Raw genomic sequence first — 24,597 nt, forward strand, 5'->3', positions numbered from 1 at the left:
TTTAACTTTTCACTGTCAGAATTTGGGGGAAAAATTGATGCTTATATTTAGGCCAATATGGTATTTATGTTTAGTACAAATAGGCAAACAATATTACTTCCTCCAGTGATAATATTGATCAGAAATGTGCAGCCTTCATCTACCAGATATGGAAGCGTGTGACTTTTCTTATCCATACCTTAGAATTACTGGACATGAAATCTAGGCTAGTAGCTTTGAAACGGAAGTTCTCCTTGTTCTGTAACCACTCGTTAGGACACCTTTGATGAAACCCTGCAATTTGAAGCTAATTATCAAATGCATGCAGCTGCTTCAGGAAAGCATTTACAGTGGTACCTCGGGTTACATACGCTTCAGGTTACAGACTCCGCTAACCCAGAAATAATGCTTCAGGTTAAGAACTTTGCTTCAGGATGAGAACAGAAATCATGCTCCGGCAGCGCGGCAGCAGCAGGAGGCCCCATTAGCTAAAGTGGTACCTCAGGTTAAGAACAGTTTCAGGTTAAGAACGGACCTCCGGAACAAATTAAGTTCTTAACCCGAGGTACCACTGTACATTGTTTTCCTATTTCCATCTAAGGCCCTTGGCTTAGGGAGAAAAAACAAGTAATACCTGATTTACAAATAAGCCAGATTCCAGCCCCTCACAAAGCTAGTCTTTCTGCTCACACCAATTTCAGGGCTCAGAATTTCTAAGACAATAGAAGAAGAACAATACCCTGTCAGAAGGCAGTAAGAGATTTATTTTTCTCAGGAAATCTCCAGTTAATTGGATACAGAAATTGAATTAAGTGAAATTGTTTCTTTCTTTTCAACAAACAGGCCAGTTAGACTGCTATAAACTGTCCTCTCTTCTTTTAGAAAAAGCTTACTGTTTCATTCAGCTTGTTGACTGTCACAGGAAAGAAATGCTGCCTTAGCTCAATACAGGAACATCCTTCCAAACAACTAAGCAGTCTTAGAATTTCATAAATGGCACTTGGAATGGCTGATCTGTTGCGTGCCTCAGTGCCAAGGCATAAGCATATACTTTTGCATCGACTATCATGTGCTCCTCTGACACCAGCTCTGGAAAAAATAGATAAATATTTTGTTAAAGTAGTATAAGCAAGACTGGTTTAATCCCAATGTTCCAAAGAACACAAGTCACACATATGTTGAGGAAACGAGTATTGTTAGAATAAAAGAATAGAATCGTAGAGTTGGACGGAACCACAAGGGTTCCTACAATGCCAGAATCTTCTGCCCCATGTGGGGCTTCAACCCAAGACCCTGAGATCACGTCTTAGGCTGTACTGACTGAGCTAATTTTTTTACACTCTGCTTTCAGGCCACAAAACTTTGCATTGTATGCACTTAACATTGTTGAAACTACTGTATCTGAGTTCAACTTGGTTTTACGTGCACCTTCTGCAATGTGGTAGTTGCGAAAAAGCAAATCTGCAAAAATAATCATATGCTCTTCTCATGGGTGGTCTGCCAGAAAGTGAGTGGAGCAGCCTTGGCCATTGCTTCCCACACCCCCTGGCAGACCACACACGGAGCATTCAGGACATAACGACAACAACTGTGTGCCACCCTGCACTCAGAGCCAGGATTTGGTAACCAAGGCCATGCTGTCCAACCAACTGCCCAATCAACAAAGTTTTCTGGGTGGTTCTCACCAAGTTCAATCAACAACAACAATAAATAATCAACTCTCTCTGAATTGTGTGATCTTAAATTGTCAGGAGAATATTACCATAGTCGTACTATAGTCTCGAACATTTTGGCTCCCGAACGCCACAAACCTGGAAGTGACTGTCCCGGTCTGCAAACTATTTTTGGAAGCCTAAAGTCCGACGGGGCTTCCGCAGATTCCGATTGGCTGCAGGAGCCGTGCTTTGCTTTCCAAACGTTTTGGAAGTCGAACAGACTTCTGGAACAAATTCCGAGCGACTTCCAAGGTACAAGTGTACTTAAATTTTACAAAGATGTTTGGTCTTAAAGTCATATAAAACTGAGTAAGATGACCACTAGAACAGCGATACAGAGGAGAGTGCACACTCCCCCCCCCCCACTGTTATAAGGCAGAACAGCGTAATACAGCTCTTGGGCTGTACCTCTTAATGCTGCAGAAGAAGGAAAACCAAGTCTGACTGCACCCTAGATTTTAAAAAAACCACCATGCCTTTCCCCTGATTTTCCATATCAGGGATGAGGAATCTCAGGCCTGCAGTGAGAATCAAATGCTGACCTCCAGGCCTCCCTAGCTGGCCTTTGGGATGCATCCCCTCCATCATGAATTTGGAAAATCCTTGACCTCCAGTACCAACTCTTGCTTGCCTGGCTGGAGGTCAGAGAAGTGTGTGTGTAGAATCCAGCCTGCAGTACAGTGGTAACATTCACAGTCATTTCATCACCCTCTTTTGTGAGGTTGCCCAAAAAGAAATGTGGCTCTCAAGCCAAAAGGTTTCCCACCCCTCTTCCAGACGCAGGAAGACTTTGCTGTTTTGTTTTAAAGCTGGCAGAGCAGCCAGACATTCCACCCCCAGCCTCAAGAGTTCAGCCATATCATTCTATTGATGATGCAGTTTGGCTCTAAAATCCTTGAGGTTGTTTCTTTTTTAAAGGAACTATAGTGGTTTGGAGGAAAAACAGCAGAGGGAAACACAGGAGAGAGCAGCCCTTTGCAAAACACTTGATCTAATGCTTAAAATTCCTTTTTAAACTCAGGCCTCTTTTTAAAAAATACGGCCAATGACTAAACCACTCACACACACAGTCTTGTTTTACCTCTCAGGGTTTTCAGTTACCTCCTCCACTCTTCTCCTTTTGACCCCCCCCCCATATTGTATATTTTATGTATTTTATTTGTTCCTGTCCGTCTTGCTTCTTTCCCCGCTTCAGTTTTGCTATGCTCACAAGCAGGTCTGTTCTTCTTGCCAGTGATGCAGCTAATAGGTGCAGTTCCACAGGGACATGAAATCCTGCCTCAACCATCTACTTCACAAGGATGTATGAATGAAATAACGGTTTGCTGTGGTATTTTGGAGGGTAATATGTAGGTGTAGCTAAGCATCCCTGCTCAGAAGACTGATGTCAGGTAGTGAAATAGGTCTCCTATTGGGAATCTTCCCTGGCATTCAAGAAAAATATGCTTCATTCTCAGAAAATCCTTTTAGAAGGCCCTGACTTTGCAAACTCTGCCACCATTTCAATTTTCATGAATCTTTTCTTCAGTGATGGTACTTACCCTCAATTCTCTGCAATAAATCATTCTTTGGTAGTGTAACAACTTCTACAAATTCTGAGGGAGGGGAAAGAAAGAAAATTACGCATTGCATAATTTCTACTCTATTCCACTCTATTCCCTTTTAGTCTAAAGCTGAAAATAAGATGAGTTTCACATATACTGAAACTTATAAGGAAAGCCAGTGAGCTACAACCAGCCCCATTCACGTTATGCTGACATGACTATGCCTCCTATTCACAGTACTTCGCTCCTCCACCCAAGGCCAGCTGTTTCTGCAAAAAACTGCTTACTCCCCCTAGTGTTGAGTAATGGTGGGCAGAGGTAGACAGTGGCAAGTGTTTGGGTCACCAGGAATCAGAAAGAGGTGTTCTATTGCCAATATTGAAGGCAGTTATTCTATGGTACACATGAACTAGGATTTGGAGGACTAGATTAGTCAGGCGTCACCAGTTTCTGACTCCTCGGTTAAAATGAGATCACAACATTGCAGTTGAGGTCTGTTGATTTTTACCTGCGAAAACACTATCCTAGAAATAATGGAAACTTTAGTTCTGATGGGTGGACCTGTGGCCCTCTAGGTGTTATCAGACTACATCTCCCATCATCCCTGACCATTGGCCATGAGGGCTGGTATGCACTGTAGTCCAATAATAATTGGAGGGTCACAGGTTTCCTCATCTCTTCCCTAGTTCAAAACTTAGTTGCATGAAGTATGGGACTGGATCCAAATAAAAGTCTTTCTGCTCATGGAATGTGTCTCCCACTTACAGAATAACAATAACATCATCATCATCATCATCATTATTACTATTATTGTTTCTTAGTCACTTCATAAAAAAGTCTCAAAGCAACTTAACAAGAGAAGGGCTATTTTGCACCTCTACCTTCAGGGTTATGCAATAAAAGTGAAGGTAAATCCAAAAAACTTTCACAAATGGAAGCATGAGAACTTATAGCAGTGTGTAATGAACTCTTACACAAGTGGAATTATGCAAATATATCTGTCACCTCAGAAGTGGTAATAGCAAGATCACCTATTCGTCCACACTAGGAGACAGTGGGTAATTTCTCTGGAAAAGATCTCGGTGCTTTTCAAGCCTTTCCTAAGGCAGTGTAAAGTCTGGGAGATTCCTCCATACTCTACAAAGCCAAAGATCTATACACTGAGCTTTGTGTAACGTCAAAGCCATGTCCTCCCCTGCCACCGCAGAGTGAGAAAGAGGCAAGGGCTTGTCTGTACAATCCCATCAACTCTCCTAGGTGTCTCCAAAGCTCAGTGTGACATCACAGACAAGAAGAGCAGCGGTGCAAAAGTTTGGGTCGACTACTCAGGCTGTGTCAACCCATTTGGAGAACAGTGCTAGTGTCTTGCTTTCTTTCCACTCAGTTTTTTGGATCCAACCCATTGTTCCCAACTTTTCTTTTTAAGGAAATTGATTTTGGATCCCTTTCCTGCAGATCATGCTAAATGGGATTAACTTCTTTTAATACCCCAGTGAAGTCTACATTTTTAAAATTCTATACTACTCAATGTGTTACTGAAAAAAGTTAGGGTGACCCAGAAAGAAATAGCTATTGAACTTAAAAGACAAAAGGGCTTTATTGAGCCAAAACTACACTGGAATATTCAGAAGTATCTAGCATACTTATCTGTGATGCCAGCCATAGTGAACTTAAGCAGACAACGTACCTCCTTCCTCTGCATATACAAAACAAAGCATAAACACAATGGGAATTAAGGTTTGTGACTCTAGATACTTCTGTTTTTCACTCTGATATCAGACTTCCTTGCTGAACAATTTATCCGCAATATTATTGAAACATAGTCCTATATAGCTGCTAATGCTCCTGAATGGAGCAGCACAGGATCAGGGTTGGATCCAGTAGTCCTGCTGTTGCACGGTACAGTCCCTGGCGCCTGCATATACAGTGCAAACATGTGCAAAGGCTCCCTACGTGCAGATGTTTGTGCTGCACACATGGAGGGTGGGAAGTGGTACTCAGCATGCATGACATCATGAGCAAGGCTTCTTGGTGTAGCTCCAGTGCTGCTCTACTTCTTAAGCCTAAATCCACTTATCTGAATTGTCTCTCTAAATGCTCCAGGACACTTGGACACTTTTCTGTCTCTAGCAACCCCACACAGCTCAACCCTTCAGTTTCGCCTCTTCCTAAACAGCCTTGCCACAATGCCTGCCACCACATTTACTTATATTAACATTCCCCTGGCTCAGAACACCCAAGATGCCTCCACCACTGTCCCCGAAGGCTCCTCTCTTCAATCTCCACAGCTTCCTACCAGATAAACTGTAGCTGCTTCCCTCAGGCCAAGGAAGTCCCCTGCCCTGGATCCCCACATACTGAACCCTTCTTCCCATGCAGCTAAAAGGGGGGGGTGAGACTAAGGGGGAGGCAGACTCTTAATATCTATTGCACCTTCTTGAATTTAGGCTTATGCAGCTCCCAGACAGTTGAAGAGCTACCATGCTACTTTGTTTCTTATCTTATCTGTATTTCTGTACAGTGGTACCTCGGGTTACAGACGCTTCAGGTTACAGACTCTGCTATCCCTGAAATAGTACCTCGGGTTAAGAACTTTGCTTCAGAATGAGAACAGAAATCGCGTGGTGGTGACGCGGCGGCAGCGGGAGGCCCCATTAGCTAAAGTGGTACCTCAGGTTAAGAACAGTTTCAGGTTAAGAACGGACCTCCAGAACGAATTAAGTTCTTAACCCGAGGTACCACTGTATTTGTGCCAAGCAGTGGAGGAACTCTGAAGGGCACAACTTCAGTCTGCAGAGCCTGGAGATCCTTTTTTAAAATGTGTTAATCATACTATATATGCCTTTAAAGTGGAGCAGTAGTCACACTGTGCAAGCCTCACTTGCATCCTGTAAATAGGACAGTCCTACTACAGTATTTCCCGTAAATGCTACTACAGTATTTCCCGTAAAGCACACAATGACTCCTGCTTTCTGGCTATTAGGTATAACATTGACAACTCTTATATTGAGGATTTATGTTTGGCTCCTTGCAGAAAGACAGCAACATGAACAGAAATTTCACTTTGAATATATGTGTAGAAATACAGCGTGTTTCAAATAGGGCACTGAAAATGTTTTGATACAAGAATAAGATAAGATTATATCAAGTGGTGGACTCACCTGGTTTTTGTTTGGGCTTCAGATTGGCAGGAATATCTCCATTAATGGTGACTGTTGCAATGTGTGATGCACAGTTAGTCAATCCAGGATCCAAGCACAAAGCTACAGAAAGCATCATTCTTCAGTTATTCGTCTGACATTCTAATAAATACACATTTGTTCTCAAAGACACAGAAGGAATATCACAGAATTTGCTCCTAATTAAGAACTAGATAAACAACTCTAATGTGCCACCGAAGACTAGGGACCACTGTGCATACACTCAGATCCTCTAGTTCCAGCAAGCCAGAGAAATACGTGGAATTCAGAAACTAGATAGCCAAGCATTTTACAACAACCAGTTGTTGGATCCATCTGTCTTGAGAGACAATGTGTGTGCCTCTGGGGGTAGGCAAACCGCTACATTAGCAGCACTCAAGTGACCTCTCTGGGGAGCAAGCCTGGGTAGTATGTCTGGAGGCCCTGGGCTGCCCAGATAACAAGACTCCCATCTCAGCCTCACTGATGTGGTTCAAAGGAAAGCGGAGCAATACATTTGGCACCAGCTTGGCTGCAGGAGTTGCCAGGAGGAGGCAGACAAGGCACCATCCAACCATCTTAGGGACTCTGCTCCAAATTTGTGTAGGATTTACACCTTAGCCCTTCCTTCTCCCCAAAATATCCTGCAAGGCAGCAGAGGTTTAGGATCAGTTTTCCTTCTCCTAGATGGGCTCAGTTTGGGGAAAGTACTTCATTTCATCTGTCCTGAGCTTCTAACCACTTAGCTTTATTGAATGATCCTGGGCTCTGGTATGAGAGGAGGGAGGAATAAACTTTCTCCCTATCCACTTTCCCCACATAATGTTCCTCATGTCCCTCCCTTCTCCCTTTTTCTCAGCTGAAAAGCCCCAAATGTTGCAAGTGTTCTGACCAGTTACACCAGCACCTTCATAGGTATGCCCAGAGTTTGCTAGGGCATGCCTCTTTGCACTGGTGAAATGTTCCAGCATGCATTTATTAGAAAATAATTAGACAGCATTTATGGTATGGCAGTTATGTTTGATATTTCCAACTGCAAGCCCTTTGAGCATTCCAAAGTGCTCCATAAAAGGACATGCATCAACATTTTCCATCCAAACAGTCAAGACAAAATACAGAAGTTACCTGGAGAGCATTCAAGGATCTCCCCTTTGTATCCTGTTTCTTCCTCCAGCTCACGTAAAGCAGCAGTTTCTGGGGTTTCATTGCTATCAATTAGACCTGTGATGTAAAGGTTGAATTGTAACTAAGATCAGCAATGGTAAATGGACTTTTTTTGGGGGGGTGGGGTGACGACATTGGCATGGCTAGGAAGAAAGCACAAGACTTAGTGGCAAGATAAATGCTCTAATTCATGGATGGGGAATCTGGCACCCCCAAAATTTTGTTACAACTCCCATATGCCCCAGCCAAAGTGACTGACAATCAGGGATGATGAGAGCTTGCATACAACATCTAGAGGCCCACAGGTTCTCCCTATCACTACTCTAATTATTAAAATGCATTATAGGTAAAGGTAAAGGGACCCCTGACCATTAGGTCCAGTCGTGACCGACTCTGGGATTGCGGCGCTCATCTCGCTTTATTGGCTGAGGGAGCCAGCGTACAGCTTCCGGGTCATGTGGCCAGCATGACTAAGCCGCTTCTGGCAAACCAGAGCAGCGCAGGGAAATGCCATTTACCTTCCCGCCAGAGCGGTACCTATTTATCTACTTGCACTTTGATGTGCTTTCGAACTGCTAGGTGGGCAGGAGCAGGGACTGAGCAACGGGAGCTCACACCGTCGCGGGGATTCAAACCGCCGACCTTCAGATCAGCAAGTCCTAGGCTCTGTGGTTTAGCCCACAGCGCCACCCGCGTCCCTAAATGCATTATACATATGCATTAAAAAGCCAATCTCCTCATAATGATACCAGCAAGATTCTTCACAGGATGGGGCACACAAGTTGTGAAGAGTACAGACGACGGGGGCATGTTTAGAATCCTGAGGCTCCATACCAGACTAGATCTGTAGGACAAATGCATGTATCTTACACAATACTTGGCCTGTTTGCCAAAAAGAAGTGTGAAGGGGAGGCAAGTGAAAGCTGACCTTCCCTCTCAACATTCCTTGCTGCTCTCAACTGTTTTAAGCAATTACTTCCTAGTCTGGCTCTTGTTACATGCACAGCCCATTTCTGTCCCTATCAATTTGACATGGGTTCATTTGTAAGTGTCTTCTATCCACTTTCCACATTCATCTCTGATTTTCTTTTTTTAAAAAAACTTGTACATAAGAACATATTTAAATGTATTTTTCCTCAATGAATGCCTTTCTGAATGCACTTTATCCTAAAATACACATTTTTACACATTGATTTCCCCCCAACAAAAAAAAATGTATTGCAAAGTTCAGAGAAGTGCAAGATCAAAAGGATAATTGTGTTCTAATCTATGTCTTAGTCAGGAAGGTGTAAAATAGGCCTGCTCACTTAAAAGGGCACACCAAATAAAGTTCTCCTCCATTCCTAGTTACAAGGCATTAATTCTGATAAAATCAGAAACAGTAATGTGCAGATATGTCCAGGGTGCAATACCACTGAAAGAATTTATCCTAAGGCGTTTGCAACACAGGACTTGTGGCCTATTTCCAAACATATAAGCATCCCAAGAAACAGCTAGTGCCTCTCTCACAATGGCAAGAGCCTTACCTTAAAATTAACAAGGAAGCTGAGGTGAACCACCTACCTGCAGGGAATTCCAAGCAGTAGTTTCCCATGGGAGGCCTAAATTGCTTCACTAGGACAACACAGTCATAGTGAAGAGTTCTTTGCAACACTGGAATAACAGCAACACCTGCCAATACAGAGAAGGAACTTGCAAAAACATGGCTGCACTGAAACACACAAAGATCAGTAACTCACTCAAGGTATCTCATGCAGTGTACTTGATGGTTGTGTCCATGTTACCAGTTTCAGAGTAATGGTTTTCACACTTTCTCCCTTGAGGGAACAATTTCAGTATCTACTTGGAAGCCCTGAATGTTGCAGAGGATTCTGGAAGATGATTTAGGGCATATCCTCAGTTCACATAAGGTGCTTGGTTTGACCTGTTGGGTCATACCATCCACATAGAGGAATGGAGAAGATAACCATCCAATACTCCACTGCAGCTGCCAATCATAGGGGAAGACTGGAATAGGTGGCAAGCTGTCCATCAGAGAAGCCAGTCTGCCATTCCTGATTATAGCCCCGAAGAAGCTTTTAATGAACACCAGGATTCTCCAGAACACAACTGGAAACAAACATTAGTTTAGAAAATTCATATGGCTCCTTTTTCAAACCATCTTAACAGTGCTGCTGTGGCCTACTATCCACAAGTATCCAAGCGGGTACTAGACCACACTGTTTTGCATCTTCCTTTCCACGCTCTGATGATAAAAGGTGGGGAAGGGAAGACTGGCAGGTCACTTAGCTTTGAGGGCATGCCTGGGGGCCTGTTCACACATACAGCCACTATTATGAACCACTAGCTACTGAATGAAAATGGAAACCATCATTATAATTATTATAAATTTCAACGACGATAAAATACTTGCCTGAAATTTGGTGAAGGACCAATAATCTCAACAATCAATATTCCCATATATATTGGTGTTCTCTCATGTATGTCCCCAGCTTATCTAACATTGGGAGACTCTCAGCAGCCAGTGAAGTAACAGGTGTTTTGTGTTTGTCAATGTAAAGACTTGCTCACCATCAGCAGAAACCCCCTCTTTTCTGGTAGTACGCTTCACAGATTCCCATACTCTATTAAATAGAAAGGAGGAGATGGGAAGAAGATAGATGTCAATGTAAACATGTTGGTTCCCAAAATGAGATGTTAATCATTATTACTGTTATAATACCTCACTCTACATCCTAAGGCACTTCAAGAACGGAGTTCTTGCTGATGTCACAGAGAAATTTTTTCCTTCATGACAAAAATCTCTCAAAGCATAATCAAGGCTGAGTATATGCTTAAAAAAATGTTAAAATGTTAAAAAATAATAATCAAAGGTATGCACCAAGTGACTCTAACAAATGCAGAATTCTGCAGCTGGAATAAATTATGCAAACAAATGTGACCTCTTTTTTGCCCAGTCGATGCAGCATTTCTTCCCAGTGTTGCATAGTTCATTCTGCTTTCACTAGTCACAGGAAGAAGCTCCAGATCATAAGTCCTGACCTCTGAGCACTAGAAATATTGAGCAACCTCGGCTCTTACATTCTCTCCCTCCCCCCGCCCCATAATTTTTAATGAAACTTTGTCATCATACAATAAAAAGCAAATCTAAATAAAAATAAAAAGAGCAAAGAAAAGACAAATCCCTCTCTCAAAAGTAGATCTTAATCCTTGTCTCACCAAGGGGCCCTCCCAACTCTCGGCTAGGAACTTCCAATATACATTAGGCATTGCTAAAGACTTTCAGGAAAACTTATGCAAATAGATGAGAAACTTTCTTCTTTCTTTTTAATGAAAGACAAGATTCTCAAGTAGATTACTTTTACTTTTCACTAATAGTCAGGGGTCCCTTTACCTTAGAACACTATTTAAAACCCCATGGTTTAGAAAACAGCTAATAGGTAAAAATGATTACCTTGTTTGACCTTCAGGGTCAATGTAAGTTGTCTGCTCAAGCTTCACCCATTTTCTTTCTGCAATCGTCTTGAGGGGGAAAAAATCACTTAAAACATTTTAAAAACTTAAGAAAAGCCTGCTGGGTCCGGCTAATGGCCCATCTAAGTCTAGCAGCCTGTTCTCACAGTGGCCAATCAGATGCCCATGGAAAATTAGCAAGCAGGATTCAAGCTTTTCCAAAACTGCTGCAAACTGGGTTGACCATCTTTATTGACCTATCTATCTACTATGACCCCTTTATTTTCACCACAATGATGATGATTTGGAACAACTATGAAAACTGCCTCCACTGCGGTTACAGCTAATATGGAAAACTGAAGTCATCATCAGCATTCTCTTTCAATTCAGTAATGGCAGGATTTTACTCATAGATGAAGGAAGACAATAGTTTTGCTGTTTTGCCATTTCCAAAATGGTAGGCATTACCAAAGTATTTGCATTACATTAAATGAAGAACTATTTGCTGTGAACACAGAGATGTGTGCAAGTTCAAAGTAAAGGGAGCCCTCTATAATTTTCTCATGTGCTCTTGGAAAAGGATCATATGCCCTGAACAGGAAGCAATCTTTACGAACATTAACTATTGAAGGCATTTTTAAAAACGGCCTGAATCAACAATATATGGAATAATTTGACACTGTTCTTTTTACAACATGGTCATTCTCTACAGAGAGTAGAATTTCAATCAAAGGCAAGGGAAAAATCCTCAAGTGAACCAAATACAGAATTGCTTACTATGGCAGGGATAGGAAACCTCTGACCTTGCAGATTCTGCTGCATTACAGCACCCACCATTCCTGGCCACTGGCTGTGCTAGCTGAGGCTGATGGTAGTTGGATTCCAACAACATCTGGAGGGCCACAGGTCACCCACCACTACACTATGAAATGCTGAAATGGACTTGCATTTTCTTTCAAAGCAAAGGTTGCCCAACAAAGGCGGAATGGTATGAAACCATATTCAAGAGTACTCTGCTCTTAATTCACACTGTGATGAGACTGAAACACCAGATCTGTGTGACCTAAACAGCAGCAGTCCCTTCAAGATGCCCAAATTATTTTAATTTTGTTTTTTGCTTATTGCACACCACACTCAATGAACAAATGGCCACCACCTTTGTGAGCTTTCACTTGTTATCTCTAGTTGTTGGCAAACAGTGCTGGATGAGCTGGATTTCAGTCTGATCCAGCAAGGTGGTTCTTACATTCTTGTTGGAGAGAAGAATTTTAGTACTAGTCCTATTAGAAGAATGTGTGGGAGAAGAGAAGTGAAGAGTGAGACAGAATGGTGGGTAGAATCAAGGTGAGTGGCAAATAAGGAGTGTTAGTTAAGAATGACAGTTGGAGGAGTCAGGTGAAAAGGACCCGGAACAAAGGCTGATAGTGGAGCAGGGAGTCTGATATGTTGGGTCGGTGCATTAGGCAGAAACATTATTTCCTATTTATTGTAGAGTTCACCAACATGATGGCCTGTAGATGCTGAACTACAGTTCCCATCACCCCTCAACACTGGCCATGCTGGGTAGGGCTGATAGGAGTTGTAGTCCAACAATATCAGGTGGCCATCAAGTTGGCTACCCCTTCCACCGAATGACTTTTCTAGATAAATACAATAGTTGGTTCAAATACTTGATGAATTGTGGTCTGGTTGAATTCCACCTCATGTTCTTGCTTTTATCTGCACAGATGAACATACTTAGGAAAGTCCTACTGTTCTGCACTCCAGTGGGTGTTGACAGAAGTGTATTTTGGATAATTTTATGGTGAGTGTGAACCTGAGTTACTAGACACCTAGTTACTTTGGCTTACCCAGTGACCCATAGAAGCCAGGGCTTTATTGTAGGACCCCAAGGACATCACACTAATGCTTTATCTATTGACAGAGCAGGTGTGGAATGGAAGGAAGCCATTGAGCCACAGCAATCCTTCATGACTTTAGAATGGGACACTGCAGTTAGGAAGGAAAAAAAGAGAAAAGAAGACAACAATAACAAGGAACAGCAGGAATCTAAAAGAGAGGCAACAGGAAAAGGCAAGTAAGTAGGAGCTCAGGGCTACAATCCTATGCACACTTACCTGGGAGTAAGTCCCACTGAATGTACTAGGACTAAATTCCAGGTAAACATACCTATGACTGTATGGTTAAGTATCAATAACTGTGGTTATAGGTACATTCAGAGGTACAAATGAAAGGCATATAAGCAACACCATGAGAAAAGAGCTATTGAGCTGATTTCATAAGTAACAGGAGGCTATGCTGAACTCAGAAATCAGGTTTTGTGGAAATTAAGTTTATTTTAAAATGGTTTAGATCTGTGGACTCTCCAGAGAACTGTTGCCTAGAATGTAGTAAATAACAACAACTTAATCACTAAGTGGGAGAAAAAACATAAAATTCCTCTTCTGCCATGGTCACACTTGACACACTCACACCAGACCTGTAATGACTGAGCAATTGTTTGAAATGTTACACAACGTTACACAAAAGATATGAAGGACTAGAGAGAGATTTATTGTGACCCCCTACACTGTTGTGACACAAACTTAAATCATTACCCCAACTACTCACAGCAACCCACGGGCATGTGATTGATAGGCGGAAAGAGGTAGGTAAACTGGACATTACGTGGGCCATCAAATGTAGCAGGACTGAAGTGGCAAAAATGCACCAGGCAAGCAAGAGGTCAAGAAGATCAATTAAGAGGAAGCTAAGCATGAAAAATATTACAGATTATTAACAAGTCCCTCTAATGGACACGGGATTTCTGCACACTGAGGCAGTCCCATCTTACTAGACACATCAAGAAGTCAGGTGGATGTTACGTGAGGAACTCCATGAACCCTGCTCTTGATTCTTGAGAATCAACAGAAATTTGATTACCAACGCACAACTCACTTAATATAACACAAACGTCTTCAGAGCAATTAAGGTCATGTTGAAGAGCATTAGATTGCCATTAATTTCAATGGGACAGTGTGATGCATGTTTGCTCAAAAGCAAGCTGGGCTGTGTTCAGTACAACTTGTTCCCTATGCTTGTAACCCACCCTTGAACCATTTGGTGAATAACGGAATATAAGTATAAAAGAAAATTAAAAATATGAATTGATTGATTGAATGTGGTTATGTTTATAACTGCAGTGCAGACATACACTATAAGGACTTTGATGCATATGCTTTTTTTATTTCTAACTCATCTCATAACAGCTTCCAAACTTTTGGTACCTAGCACAGAATAACCTCCCAAAGCAAAACAGCTATCCTGACAAAAGGTTGGAATTGCAAGATCTCTGGATGATAGGAAATGGTCTTGCTAAGTCATATAGAGGTGCTGCTTTCCCATTATCACAGTATTATACAATATTATGCAATACTAAGCCCAGTATTTGATCACAATAACTAAGTTACTTCAAAATAACATGCCAAAAAGCAAGCAAACATTGCATACCTCTTCTTTAACTATAGATTCTTGGGTGGTTTTCCGAGCTTCAGCAGATGCTTCCTTTTCCATTTTCAGTGATGTTGGTCTGTCACCTCAAGCACAAAGTCCACCTAACTACAAACCAGAGTCAATATTTGCCCTCAGGATCAAGTCAGACCATTCATTCTTTTCATTCTAAATTAACAAGTCAACCCTGCAGCAAATATAAACACAAAATGTAGACTCCAGATCAGACAAGTAACATACTGGCTAACTAGAGACTGGTTATTCATTGGTGAAAGAATCTGCCTTCATCTCAATGGAACATAAGATCAACAGGATGTTGCCTCAGTATCCAAACCAGATGAGAAGACAATCCAGGTCACAATTAAGATTAAAAATGAGGATTGCAATATTTATTCTAGCAACTGAGTAATACTTTAAAAACCTTTTAATTGCTTGTTTTAAAATGTGCTCCCTAAAGTAGCAGGACATATATTCTAAATTTAATATAACTATGCAGATTTAACCAATTAATTGTTTAAATTTAAGATTCTTTTAATTGTAGCTCTCTCTTCCAATACGAAATGTCCTATGATTTACCTAATTTATCTAATTTGACATAAATTAAGGTTGTGTGCATACCATACATTTAAAGCACATTACTTGTCCCCAAAGAATCCTGGGCACTATAGTTTATTAAGTGTGTGTTGGGAATCATAGCTCTGTCAGGGGTAAATTACAGTCCCCATGATTATTTGGAAGCAGTCATGTGCTTTAAACGTATGATGTGCATGCAGCCTGATGCTGCCAGGGCAGATCACAGTGTAATGAGAAACAAAAAGGTTAATAATAATAATAATAATAATAATATAAAGCATATAAACTAGTATAGCAAATTAAAGCAAAAAAACTAAAGCAGCAACAAATAAAATTAAATTGTTCACATTACCAAAGAGAGGATATTAAGAGAGTTTAATAAATTTATAATCTAGCATTGGAAAAACTGGTATTTTAAAAACCTACCTGGGCAATGCAAAGCTGTTATTTACAGATTGCCCCACCCATCACTGAGGATTAATTCTATACTTTTGAAGTACCTGACTACTTTGTTACTTATATTATGATGATTAATGGGTACAAATTACGGTAGCAAGATGACTTTGATACTGTCAAAAGTATCATATACAGTATTTGAAAGAATATAAACAACCAACATAGCTGAAGAGATTCAAGCATGAGAACATAGTATTGCACCATGGCATAATTTTTAAATATGATTTCTGATTGCAACAACCATAATAATATATGCCAACTGGTACTGGAGTATCAATTTAAGCACCAAAATTAAGTGAATTTTATGAAAAATTGTGAGACAAAGATAAAAGAAAGTAAAGAATTAAATTAATATGAGTGAAACCTCTCTGAAAACAAGTGGGGTTGCTTTATACAGTACTGAAATTTTAGAAGCCCCTCACAAAATTAGTTGCAACTTTAAAATGCAAGATACAAAATTAGTTGCAACTTTAAAATGCAAGACACAGAGTGCCCCTTTGTACTGTAGCCTACAGTGTAATGACCTAGAACAAACAAAGTGAATTCCTGCATATTTTTACAGCCCCAAAGCATCAGGGAAATTCTGAATGCAGTTATTAAACAGGTATTAAAGCTGCAATAACAGTATTCCCCCACTGAAGCAATCACAATTAAGGGAATTAACATAAACAGACAATGGGCTACATAGAGATCTGTTGGAATTTACAGGGAGTGAACCTTGATTGAAACCAATGGAAGAAGTAAGGAGCCAAATTAAGGATTGGTTATAGTATCATCAAATATATGATATGTTTAAATTAGATTTTTTTAAAAAATGGGTGTGATAGGAATGTTGAGGTCTTAGATATATGGTAATGTTCATAAGTGTACCAACCAAGCACGTACATAGATCAACACAGGAAGACCGACCTGAAACCATTTTGATTCCCAAACTGAGCAAATGATTTCTCTGCAAGGTCAAAGTGGGAAACCTCCCCATTGTCTCTTTCCTCACAAATCCTGTTTTAAGGACACATTTAAGATATGAATAGGGTGTGAGCCTGTGACATGGCCCAGGAACTAAGTATTTATCATTACAAAAGACTGGCCAGGCTCTCCAGGCAATCCAATCAAGTAACCTGCCAGACAGGAGATAAACAATGACAGGAGGAAAACAACATTCAAATTTCTGTTTTAGACCGCCTTTTCTGTGATGTAGGTATGATGTAGCTGAGGGGTGGTCTTAGGTTACACCCCTTCTGTGATGTGTGTAAGATGTTTCTGGGGGTGGTCTTGATCTACAGGGTGGCAATTTCAAATAAGGGCTTGTGCGCCATTGTTCTGGGTTCCTCCTCCTTTCCTGCGGTGAGGGGAGCACCCTGTTGCAACAGATCAATAAAGATCAAGCTTACTAGCTGCTTTGCTTCTCAATATTCTCTGGTTGGCCTGTTATTTTCTCCTACCAATAGGGAACCTACGTAAGGACTCTATACGGGCTCTTGGACACCCCATAAGGGAAAAGGGCAATTTTTGTTTACAACAGAGGGTTTCCAGATCAAAGCTCAGAGTCTGAAAGAGAATGATTATGGAATAAGGATAAATTATTGTCAAAAATGTATAACTTATTATTAGAATGGGAAATGAAAGACAAGTTAGTCAAAGCTTCAATGACACACTGAGCAATGGATATAGGGCAGGAGTAGGCAACCTAAGGCCCGAAGGCCCAATGGCCTTCTAAATCCGTCCTGTGGACGGTCCAGGAATCAGCATATTTTTACATGAGTAGAATGTGTGCTTTTACTTAAAATGCATCTCTGGGTTATTTGTGGCGTATAGGAATTCGTTCATTCCCCCCCCCCAAAAAAAAATATTCCGGCCCACCAAATGGTTCGAGGGACGGTGGACCGGCCCATGGCTGAAAAAGGTTGCTGACCCCTGATATAGGGCATAACATAGACCTAAACCTCTGGGAGAAATCTGGAAGTGATTTGAAATGTACTGCATGTTATGCTTCGAAAGAGAATTACGGTATATGAAAATGATGCATAGATAGTATTTAACCCTGAGTAGGTTGCCAACCTAGCAGTTCGAAAGCACATCAAAGTGCAAGTAGATAAATAGGTACCGCTCCGGCGGGAAGGTAAACAGTGTTTCCATGCGCTGCTCTGGTTTGCCAGAAGCAGCTTAGTCATGCTGGCCACATGACCCAGAAGCTGTACACTGGCTCTCCCGGCCAATAAAGTGAGATGAGCACTGCAACCCCAGAGTTGGTCACGACTGGACCTAATGGTCAGGGGCCCCTTTACCTTCACCTTAGGTTGGTCAATATGTACAAAGTTGGATCAGATCTGTGTTGGAAATTCAGAGAAACAAAAGGAACATTTTTTCACATGTGGTGGACATGTAAAAAGGCTAAAGGCTATTGGGAAATTATCTACAATGAGTTAAAAAAAATGTTTAAAACAACATTTCCCGAAAAAAAACTGAGGTCTTTTTGTTGGGAATACTTCAGTCTGAAGTTCCCAGTTGTCAGAAAAAAAATATTTATGTACGCAACCATGGCGGCTCGAATTTTGCTAGCCCCAAAATGGAAAGTGAGAAAGATCCCTAGTAAGGAAGATTGTCAACTTAAGATGATAGAATTTGCGGATGCAGCAGCAGTAACCTATAGATAAGAGAGCAAGAAGAATTTGCTCCAGAGTGGAACATTTTTGCTGAATATTTAGAAAATAATAGTGTACAATTTAAAATGCTGGTAGCATTTAGATAAAGTCAACAGTATGGTAAATATCTGAAGGATGTAAAATGGAGAAACGACTAGATTGGCTATAGTAAAATATGCAGGAATGATAGATAAGTAAAATGAACTATGAAATGGGAAGGAGGGAAGTCAATTGTTACATGGTATTATGTAAAATGTTTATTTTGAGATGTATAAACTGAAAAATTAATAAAAATTTGTTATAAAATATATATAAAGCTGCAATCTTAGTTATGCTTTTTTAATCCCCCACATAATATAAATTTATTTCAAAATATACAAATAATACATAAATAACAAACACATACAATTGATAACTTCTACATGAATCAAATAACAAAATCAAATAATATCCAAAAAATACCCTTCCATTTCTACATATATTCAAGAAAAGAAAAAAGGAAACAAAAAAGAAAAAGACACTAAAACAATGACAAGAGCCCACATTTTCTTAAAAAAATTAAAACAAAACACAAGAACACCCACACATACCCACAAAAATAACACAACGTATCTTTTGTGTTAAATACTATTAATATTAATAATATTAATATTGTATTAAATACTATTTAATACGATTCAATCCCGTATTAGTATTTCTCATAAATAACTTTCATATGCATTGAATCTCTTTATGTATTTACTTGTTATAGACTTCCATCCACCTCAAAACGGTTCATTTTTTCTTACTAAAATCTTTCCTGTGTTTAATGTTTCCTCCTCATCTTGGTATGAGGAAACAATATATGCCTATTGTTACAGAAATTACAGGGGGGTTTACGGAGTTATTCCATACACAACCAAATCTTAGATATGGCGCCTTGTTTTGATAAATAATTGTTGAAGCATTCCCACCCTTTTTTAACATTTTCTGATGACTTATTGATTCCGTCATTTTACAAGTTCCAAATACTCGCAGTTTTAATTGCCATTCCTCTCTAGATGGAATGTGCTCGCTCTTCCAATACTTTGCCATTACTGTAGTACTCTTGCTGCAGTTGCTGCATAGAGAAATGTTCTTCTTCTTTCATTTGGAATGTCATATAAGAATACCTAGTAGGAATGCATCTGGATTTTTCTTAAATGTAAATTTTAATATTTTGTTCATCTCCTCATAGACCGTGTCCCAGAATTTTTAAAATTCTGGGCACATCCACCACACATGGGGAAAAGTTCCTTCATGAGATTTGCATCTCCAACATTATTGTAACTTTTATTTATTTTAGCCAATTTTGTAGGGGTTAAATAGCATCTAAACTGCATTTTCATAAAGTTTTCTTTGATTAAGTAACATGCTGTAAATTTTAGGTTTCTTTTCCACAACTCTTCCCATTTTTGTAATTCTATGGGGTGTCCTAAATCTTGTGCCCACTTTATCATTACTTTTTTATTTCTCCGTCCTTAAGATTCCAAACTAGAATTAACTTATACATTTTTTATAATGTATTCTTATAATGTAACAGTTCCTTCTCTAGTGCTGAAATTTTGTTTTCAAATCCGTTCTTTTTTTATGTTTGTCAAAAATTGCATTTATTTGATGGTCTTGTAGGCAGGTAATTCCTATGAGTGCAGAGGGGGAAAACGTTGTGGTGCATCTGCAGCAGCACAAGTGAATGCCTTCATCTGCCACAGCTGCAACAAAGCACGTCTCTTCCGTATTGGTCTCTACAGCCACAGCGGGCACGGTTAACTCTTCAGCAGTTTGACTTTGCCCCGATGGTGCACTCTTCCAATGTCTCTCGAGACAGATGGGTGCCAACCAGATGTGCAAATAGCTCGAAGTTGCCCCGCAAGCCACTGGGGGCATTTGCAGCATTTATTTTCCGGGGAAGCGAGTCATCCCTCCTGTGGTGCCCATTCCAAAGGAGGCCTAGTCAGTCCTCCTGGGGGGTGAACACGGGGACGCATCCAGACCCACAGGCAGCGCTCGCTCAGAGCTGATCAGCGGGGCTGGCGGCCCCTCGGCGACCCCCGGGGGCGAGGCCAGACCCGCTCTCTCCCGGCGCCTTCGGGGCTGCCGATGCCTCAGGAGGAGACCGCAGAAAGGGAACAGCGAGAGACCCGCCTGGAGGGGATCCTGGCCAAAGGCCCGGGAAGGAGGCTCGCGGGCCCGAGGGGACCCGGCTGGCCCGCCAGCGCTTCCGTTTTTCAACGGGGAGCCTAATCGCCCCCGCAGACTGTGCTGTTTCCTCCTGAGGAGCAGCGAGGGGCTCCCGCCTGGCGCTCAAAACTGGGGGGGGGGCGATTCAGCTCTGCAGTCCGTGTGGCAGAACCGTAGGGCGGGAAGGAGGCCTCGAGGGTCATCTAGCCCACCCCCACCCCCGCCAAGCGAGAGGGAAAAAGAGCCGGCCTGGCGCGCGCCTCGAGCTCTCCTCGCTCTCACCTCAGAGCCCGCCGGGCGGGGGAAGCGCCTCCTCCAATCCCGCGCTTCTGACTGGCTGGCGCGCGGCGCCGGGGGAGCAGCACGTCGGCCGGGCGCGCCTGGCGGCTCCACCAATGAGCTCCGCGCTTCTACGGCGCCGCGAGGCAGGAGTCCAAAGGAGGGTAAAGGCTACGCAGGCGCACTCGGAGCCTCCGGCGCTGCTCTTTGGTCTTGTGCTCGGAGGGCCCCGAGATGTAACCGGGAGACGCGCACTCGGTGAAGCAGCTTCGGGTTCACTGTGGAAGAGGGCTCCCTCTACAGTTAACCATGGGAAGCGCAGGATTTCAGTTCGGCTTTGACTGCCTGGTCAACCCGTCCTTCCCCCACTTCGTGCTCTTCCTCATTCGGGTCTTGCGTAGCGCTTGGAAAACTTTTTGTTCAGTTTTTTAAAAAACAAACAAGCCCATTTAACACCCTGCGTCTGTGTCGGTAAGCGCGCAAGGCTTCTCCGTGACTGCAGCAGTGAGCTCCCCGCTGGAGCGGCTCCACTTTCCAACCCGAACATAAGAAGAGCCCTGCTGGATCCGGCCAGTTGCCCACCTAGCCCAGGATCCTGTTCGGACAGCAGCCAAGCAGATGCCTCTTGTGGGGAAGCAGGGCAAGAGCACAAGAGCGCCTCTCCTCTCCTGGGGTTTCCAGCAATGGCCGCCCCCCTTCATTGCGGCAGCATTGGGGAGGCTGTTGCAGGGCTCCAACACCAGCGCTTGCCTGGGGAGCAGGGTGCCGGGCGCCGGTGCCAGCCGCCCCCATCCCTCATCCAGGGCACACTGTGCACTCGGAACCGAGCGTTGGTGCCGGCTTGGGGAGCGGGATACCGAGTGCCAGTGCCACCCCCAACCCACTGGTTGGTTTGAGCATCAGGGTGATTAGGGCACCCCAAAAAAAGTCAGCGCTGGCCAAGGGAGCAGCTTATATCTGGGTATTGTATTTTTTCCCATGAATTTTAAAGGTGCAGCTTATTTGGGGGTGCAAGGTATATTCAGGCCATTGCAGTATCTCCATGCATAACTCCTAACTCCAATCCTTAAAAGCCCTAACCTATAACACTTGTCTTTTAAACTATCAGTTGAGGGAGAGAGGGGGCCCACTCATTTGCAAATGAGATTTGCTGTTGATCAATACCCAGAGGCTACTGGCTCACGCAGGAGACAAATCTTGGCTTAAATAGCTTTTGACACAAGCTGATTCTTGAGGGTTAGAAGTGTACAATACACAGCTCAAATTCACATATGGGTCTAGCATAGCTTTAACACTCAACGCCTTAATTAAATCCTGATAACTAGCTTGATCCAGAATTTAGGATGTCTTCTAATTCATAATACTAGATGACTATGTGCCGTGGGGGAAAAGTGCTTCCTTTAGTCTGTCCTAAATCTTACAACTGGGTCTGTACCTGCCTCACATCCACAGCTGGCTAAGGATATTTTAGCACCTGAGGTGAACCACAAAATGGTGTCTTCCCCCACCAGGGAAGAAGAATGGAGTGAAGATCTACATCAAGAACAATGGGGGGGGGGGGGTGAAGGGTCAAATCAACCATCATGTTGATGGCTTTTCAGCCGATTCCCTGGTGGCCTGCTGGAATGTGGAATTAACCAGGGTTATCGACTGTCTGGCGCCCTCTCTGATTGCATGGAGCCCAGACAGCCCTGTGGTTTTCCCCAGAGCTGAGGGTGATGAAACAATTGCTGAGACGGCTAGAGCACTGGTGGTGGAAAACTCATTCTGAATTGGACCGGACACAGGTTTGAGCTCAACGTCAAGCCTACCAAGTGGTGATAGCAACAGCAAAGAGGACCTTCTTCACCGCCTCTATTGCATCTGCAGAAAACAGCAGCAGGAGACTCTTTCAGGTGGCTCGCAATTTAATGGAACCAGCTTTGCCACTGGGGCCTGGTAAGGACCCCAAGATCTCCTGCAACAATTTTGCAGTTTTTTTTTTCAGATAAAGTCGGTTGGATTCAGAAAGAGGTAGACTCCACCATGGGAGCAGGGCCATGTCTAGAGTCCTGTCTAGTCAAGGGTCAATTTCAATCTGTTACCTCCAAGGACATGGACAGGCTCCTTGGACAAGTAAAACCAACCACCTGTCTCCTTGATCCTTGCCCATCCTGGCTTATAAAAGAGAGCCTGGAAGGGCTGGGTGATGGTATCCGTGGGGTGGTGAATGCTTCCCTCTGTGAGGGAGCCTTCCCAGACCTGCTGAAAGAGGTGGTTATTAAACCGCTTTTTTAAAAAAAAAATAATTTGAACTATCACCCAGTCTTAAATCTTCCATTCTTGGGCAAGGTGATTGAGCAGGTGGTTGCTGAACAACTCCAGGCATGCCTGGAGGATGCGGACCATTTGGATCCCTTCCAATCAGGATTCAGGCCTCATCATGGGACTGAAACTGCCTTGGTCGCGCTGGGCTATGATCTCCAGAGGGCTAGGGACAAGGGTGAAAGCTGTTTCCTAGTTCTGCTGGATCTCTCAGCAGCCTTTGATACCATCAACCATGACATCCTTCTGGACTGTATAGAGAAGCTGGGAGCACTGTTACACAGTGGTTCAGTTCCTTCCTCCTGGGCTGTGTCCACATAGTGGTGCTGGGGGATGAGTCTTCAGACCCCTGGGCTCTCACTTGTGGGGTGCCTCAGGGTTCCATCCTCTACCCCATGCTTTTTAACACCTATATGAAGCCAAAGTGTTGGCGCTGACCTTTAAAGCCCTAAACAGCCTTGGCCCTGTATACCTGAAGGAGCGTCTCCACCCACATCGTCCAGCCCAGACACTGAGGTCCAGCTCCGAGGACCTTCTGGCGGATCCCTCCCTGCGAGAAGTGAGGTTACAGGGAACCAGCCAGAGGACCTTCTCAGTGGTGGTGCCCACCCTGTGGAACTCTCCCATCAGATGTCAAGGAAATAACGAACTATCAGACTTTTAGAAGACATTTGAAGGCAGCCCTGTTTAGGGAAGTTTTTAATGTCTGATGTTTTCGTGTGTTTTTAATATTCTGTTAGGAGCTGCTCAGAGTGGCTGGGGAGGCCTGGCCAGATGGGCAGGCTATAAGTAATAAATTATTTTTTTATTATTATATTATAACCTTACTCAATGGGTGAAGTGGGAATCAAAGGTCGACTCTGAATCACACCAGGCAGGTGCGGAGCCCCGTCCTTGGCAAGGGTGGGAGGAGACCAGCCGTGGCTCCTCTTCCCCAAGGGGCAGGATTGGGGAGGCTCTTCGCAGGAGGAGCAGCCAGGCTCCCGGCAGTGGCGCTGCCCCGGGGATCCTGCAGCTGCCCGAGGGTCGAAGAGCCGCCGCCCGCTTCAATTCTGAATGTCTCTGCTGCTTTCTAAATGCAGCTCTTTCCTTTCCAGACTGAAAGTAAGAACTATCGCGAATCTACACTCTGTATATCTCTATTAGTAACCCGGGAACGCAGTTCCTTCCCGCCTCCTCCGCCCGCCACTTCCAATACCTGACATTGATTGGATCAGCGATAATATTTGCCAAAGAGCTGGTCCAACCAGAGTCGGCTTTGATGACCAGCTTTGTGACGATTGGTTCTCTCTCTCGCCTGCCTGGCCTCCTAGGCTGAAGGCAAGCGGGCGGGCGGCGCCAGCCAAGCTGCCTTTCATTGAGCCACCGAGACGCTTGTATGGCAGTGGCCCAATCGGAGTAAGGCTTGGAGTCCCGCCCCGCCTGTTGATTGGCTTGTCAGCCTGTCCGGAGGTCAGGAAGATGGAGCGAGGCTCTGGAGGAGGCGGAAGGGGCCGCAGATGAGAAAAGCGGAGGGGCTTAAGGAGGAAGCCCGGCGGCAGGTGGGTTCGGCTACCAGAAAGGAGGCAAAGCGATCGGAACGGTAGAAACTACCAATAAATGAGTAGTGACATAGCGCTTC

General features: G+C 43.1%; 3 protein-coding genes across 15 annotated transcripts in view; 2 read left to right on the forward strand and 1 right to left on the reverse strand.

The window, feature by feature from the left end:
- Nucleotides 1-24,597, forward strand: part of DHTKD1 (dehydrogenase E1 and transketolase domain containing 1) — a 118,608-nt gene that overhangs the window by 53,022 nt on the left and 40,989 nt on the right. The window lies entirely within an intron of this gene.
- Nucleotides 723-20,826, reverse strand: NUDT5 (nudix hydrolase 5). Of its 6 annotated transcripts, XM_083575373.1 has the most exons (10): nt 20,676-20,826; nt 14,524-14,631; nt 12,885-13,023; nt 11,036-11,103; nt 10,153-10,205; nt 9,145-9,252; nt 7,543-7,638; nt 6,400-6,501; nt 3,236-3,289; nt 723-1,068 (listed from the first exon to the last, which is right to left on the reverse strand). In XM_083575373.1, the coding sequence occupies exons 3-10, from the start codon at nt 12,930-12,932 to the stop codon at nt 959-961; spliced, it is 639 nt and encodes a 212-aa protein (XP_083431499.1). In that variant the 5' UTR covers nt 12,933-13,023; nt 14,524-14,631; nt 20,676-20,826; the 3' UTR covers nt 723-958. The 6 variants fall into 6 exon arrangements, 4 of the variants coding, with proteins under 4 accessions (XP_083431499.1, XP_083431497.1, XP_083431496.1 ...); XR_014539412.1 differs by lacking the exon at nt 12,885-13,023 and having other exon boundaries at nt 3,236-4,934; nt 14,524-14,710; nt 20,676-20,811; XR_014539413.1 differs by lacking the exon at nt 12,885-13,023 and having other exon boundaries at nt 3,236-4,943; nt 14,524-14,710; nt 20,676-20,811.
- CDC123 (cell division cycle 123) overlaps nt 22,130-24,597 on the forward strand; it is a 49,846-nt gene continuing 47,378 nt past the window's right edge. For 4 of the 7 annotated variants that reach the window (XR_014539409.1, XM_083575333.1, XM_083575339.1 and 1 more), the window contains exon 1: nt 22,130-24,517. Coding sequence is in view for 3 of the 7 variants with exons in the window: in XM_083575336.1 (XP_083431462.1) it covers nt 24,576-24,579 (4 nt within the window). In the remaining 4 variants the exon portion in view is untranslated. Of the gene's footprint in view, nt 24,580-24,597 lie in introns of all 7 variants that reach the window. The other 3 variants (XM_083575336.1, XM_083575335.1, XM_083575332.1) reach the window with 3 other exon arrangements.

Source organism: Podarcis filfolensis (genome assembly GCF_964270895.1).
Source record: "Podarcis filfolensis genome assembly, chromosome: 10".
Lineage (NCBI taxonomy): Eukaryota > Metazoa > Chordata > Lepidosauria > Squamata > Lacertidae > Podarcis > Podarcis filfolensis.

Coding starts and splice junctions, on each gene's coding strand:
- NUDT5 (XM_083575371.1), bottom strand. CDS start 14,586: ATGGAAAAGGAAGCATCTGCTGAAGCTCGGAAAACCACCCAAGAATCT. Junction 10,206..11,035: donor GACCCTGAAGGTCAAACAAG/GTAATCATTTTT, acceptor TCTATTTAATAG/AGTATGGGAATCTGTGAAGC. Junction 6,502..7,542: donor GATCCTTGAATGCTCTCCAG/GTAACTTCTGTA, acceptor TGCTTTCTGTAG/CTTTGTGCTTGGATCCTGGA.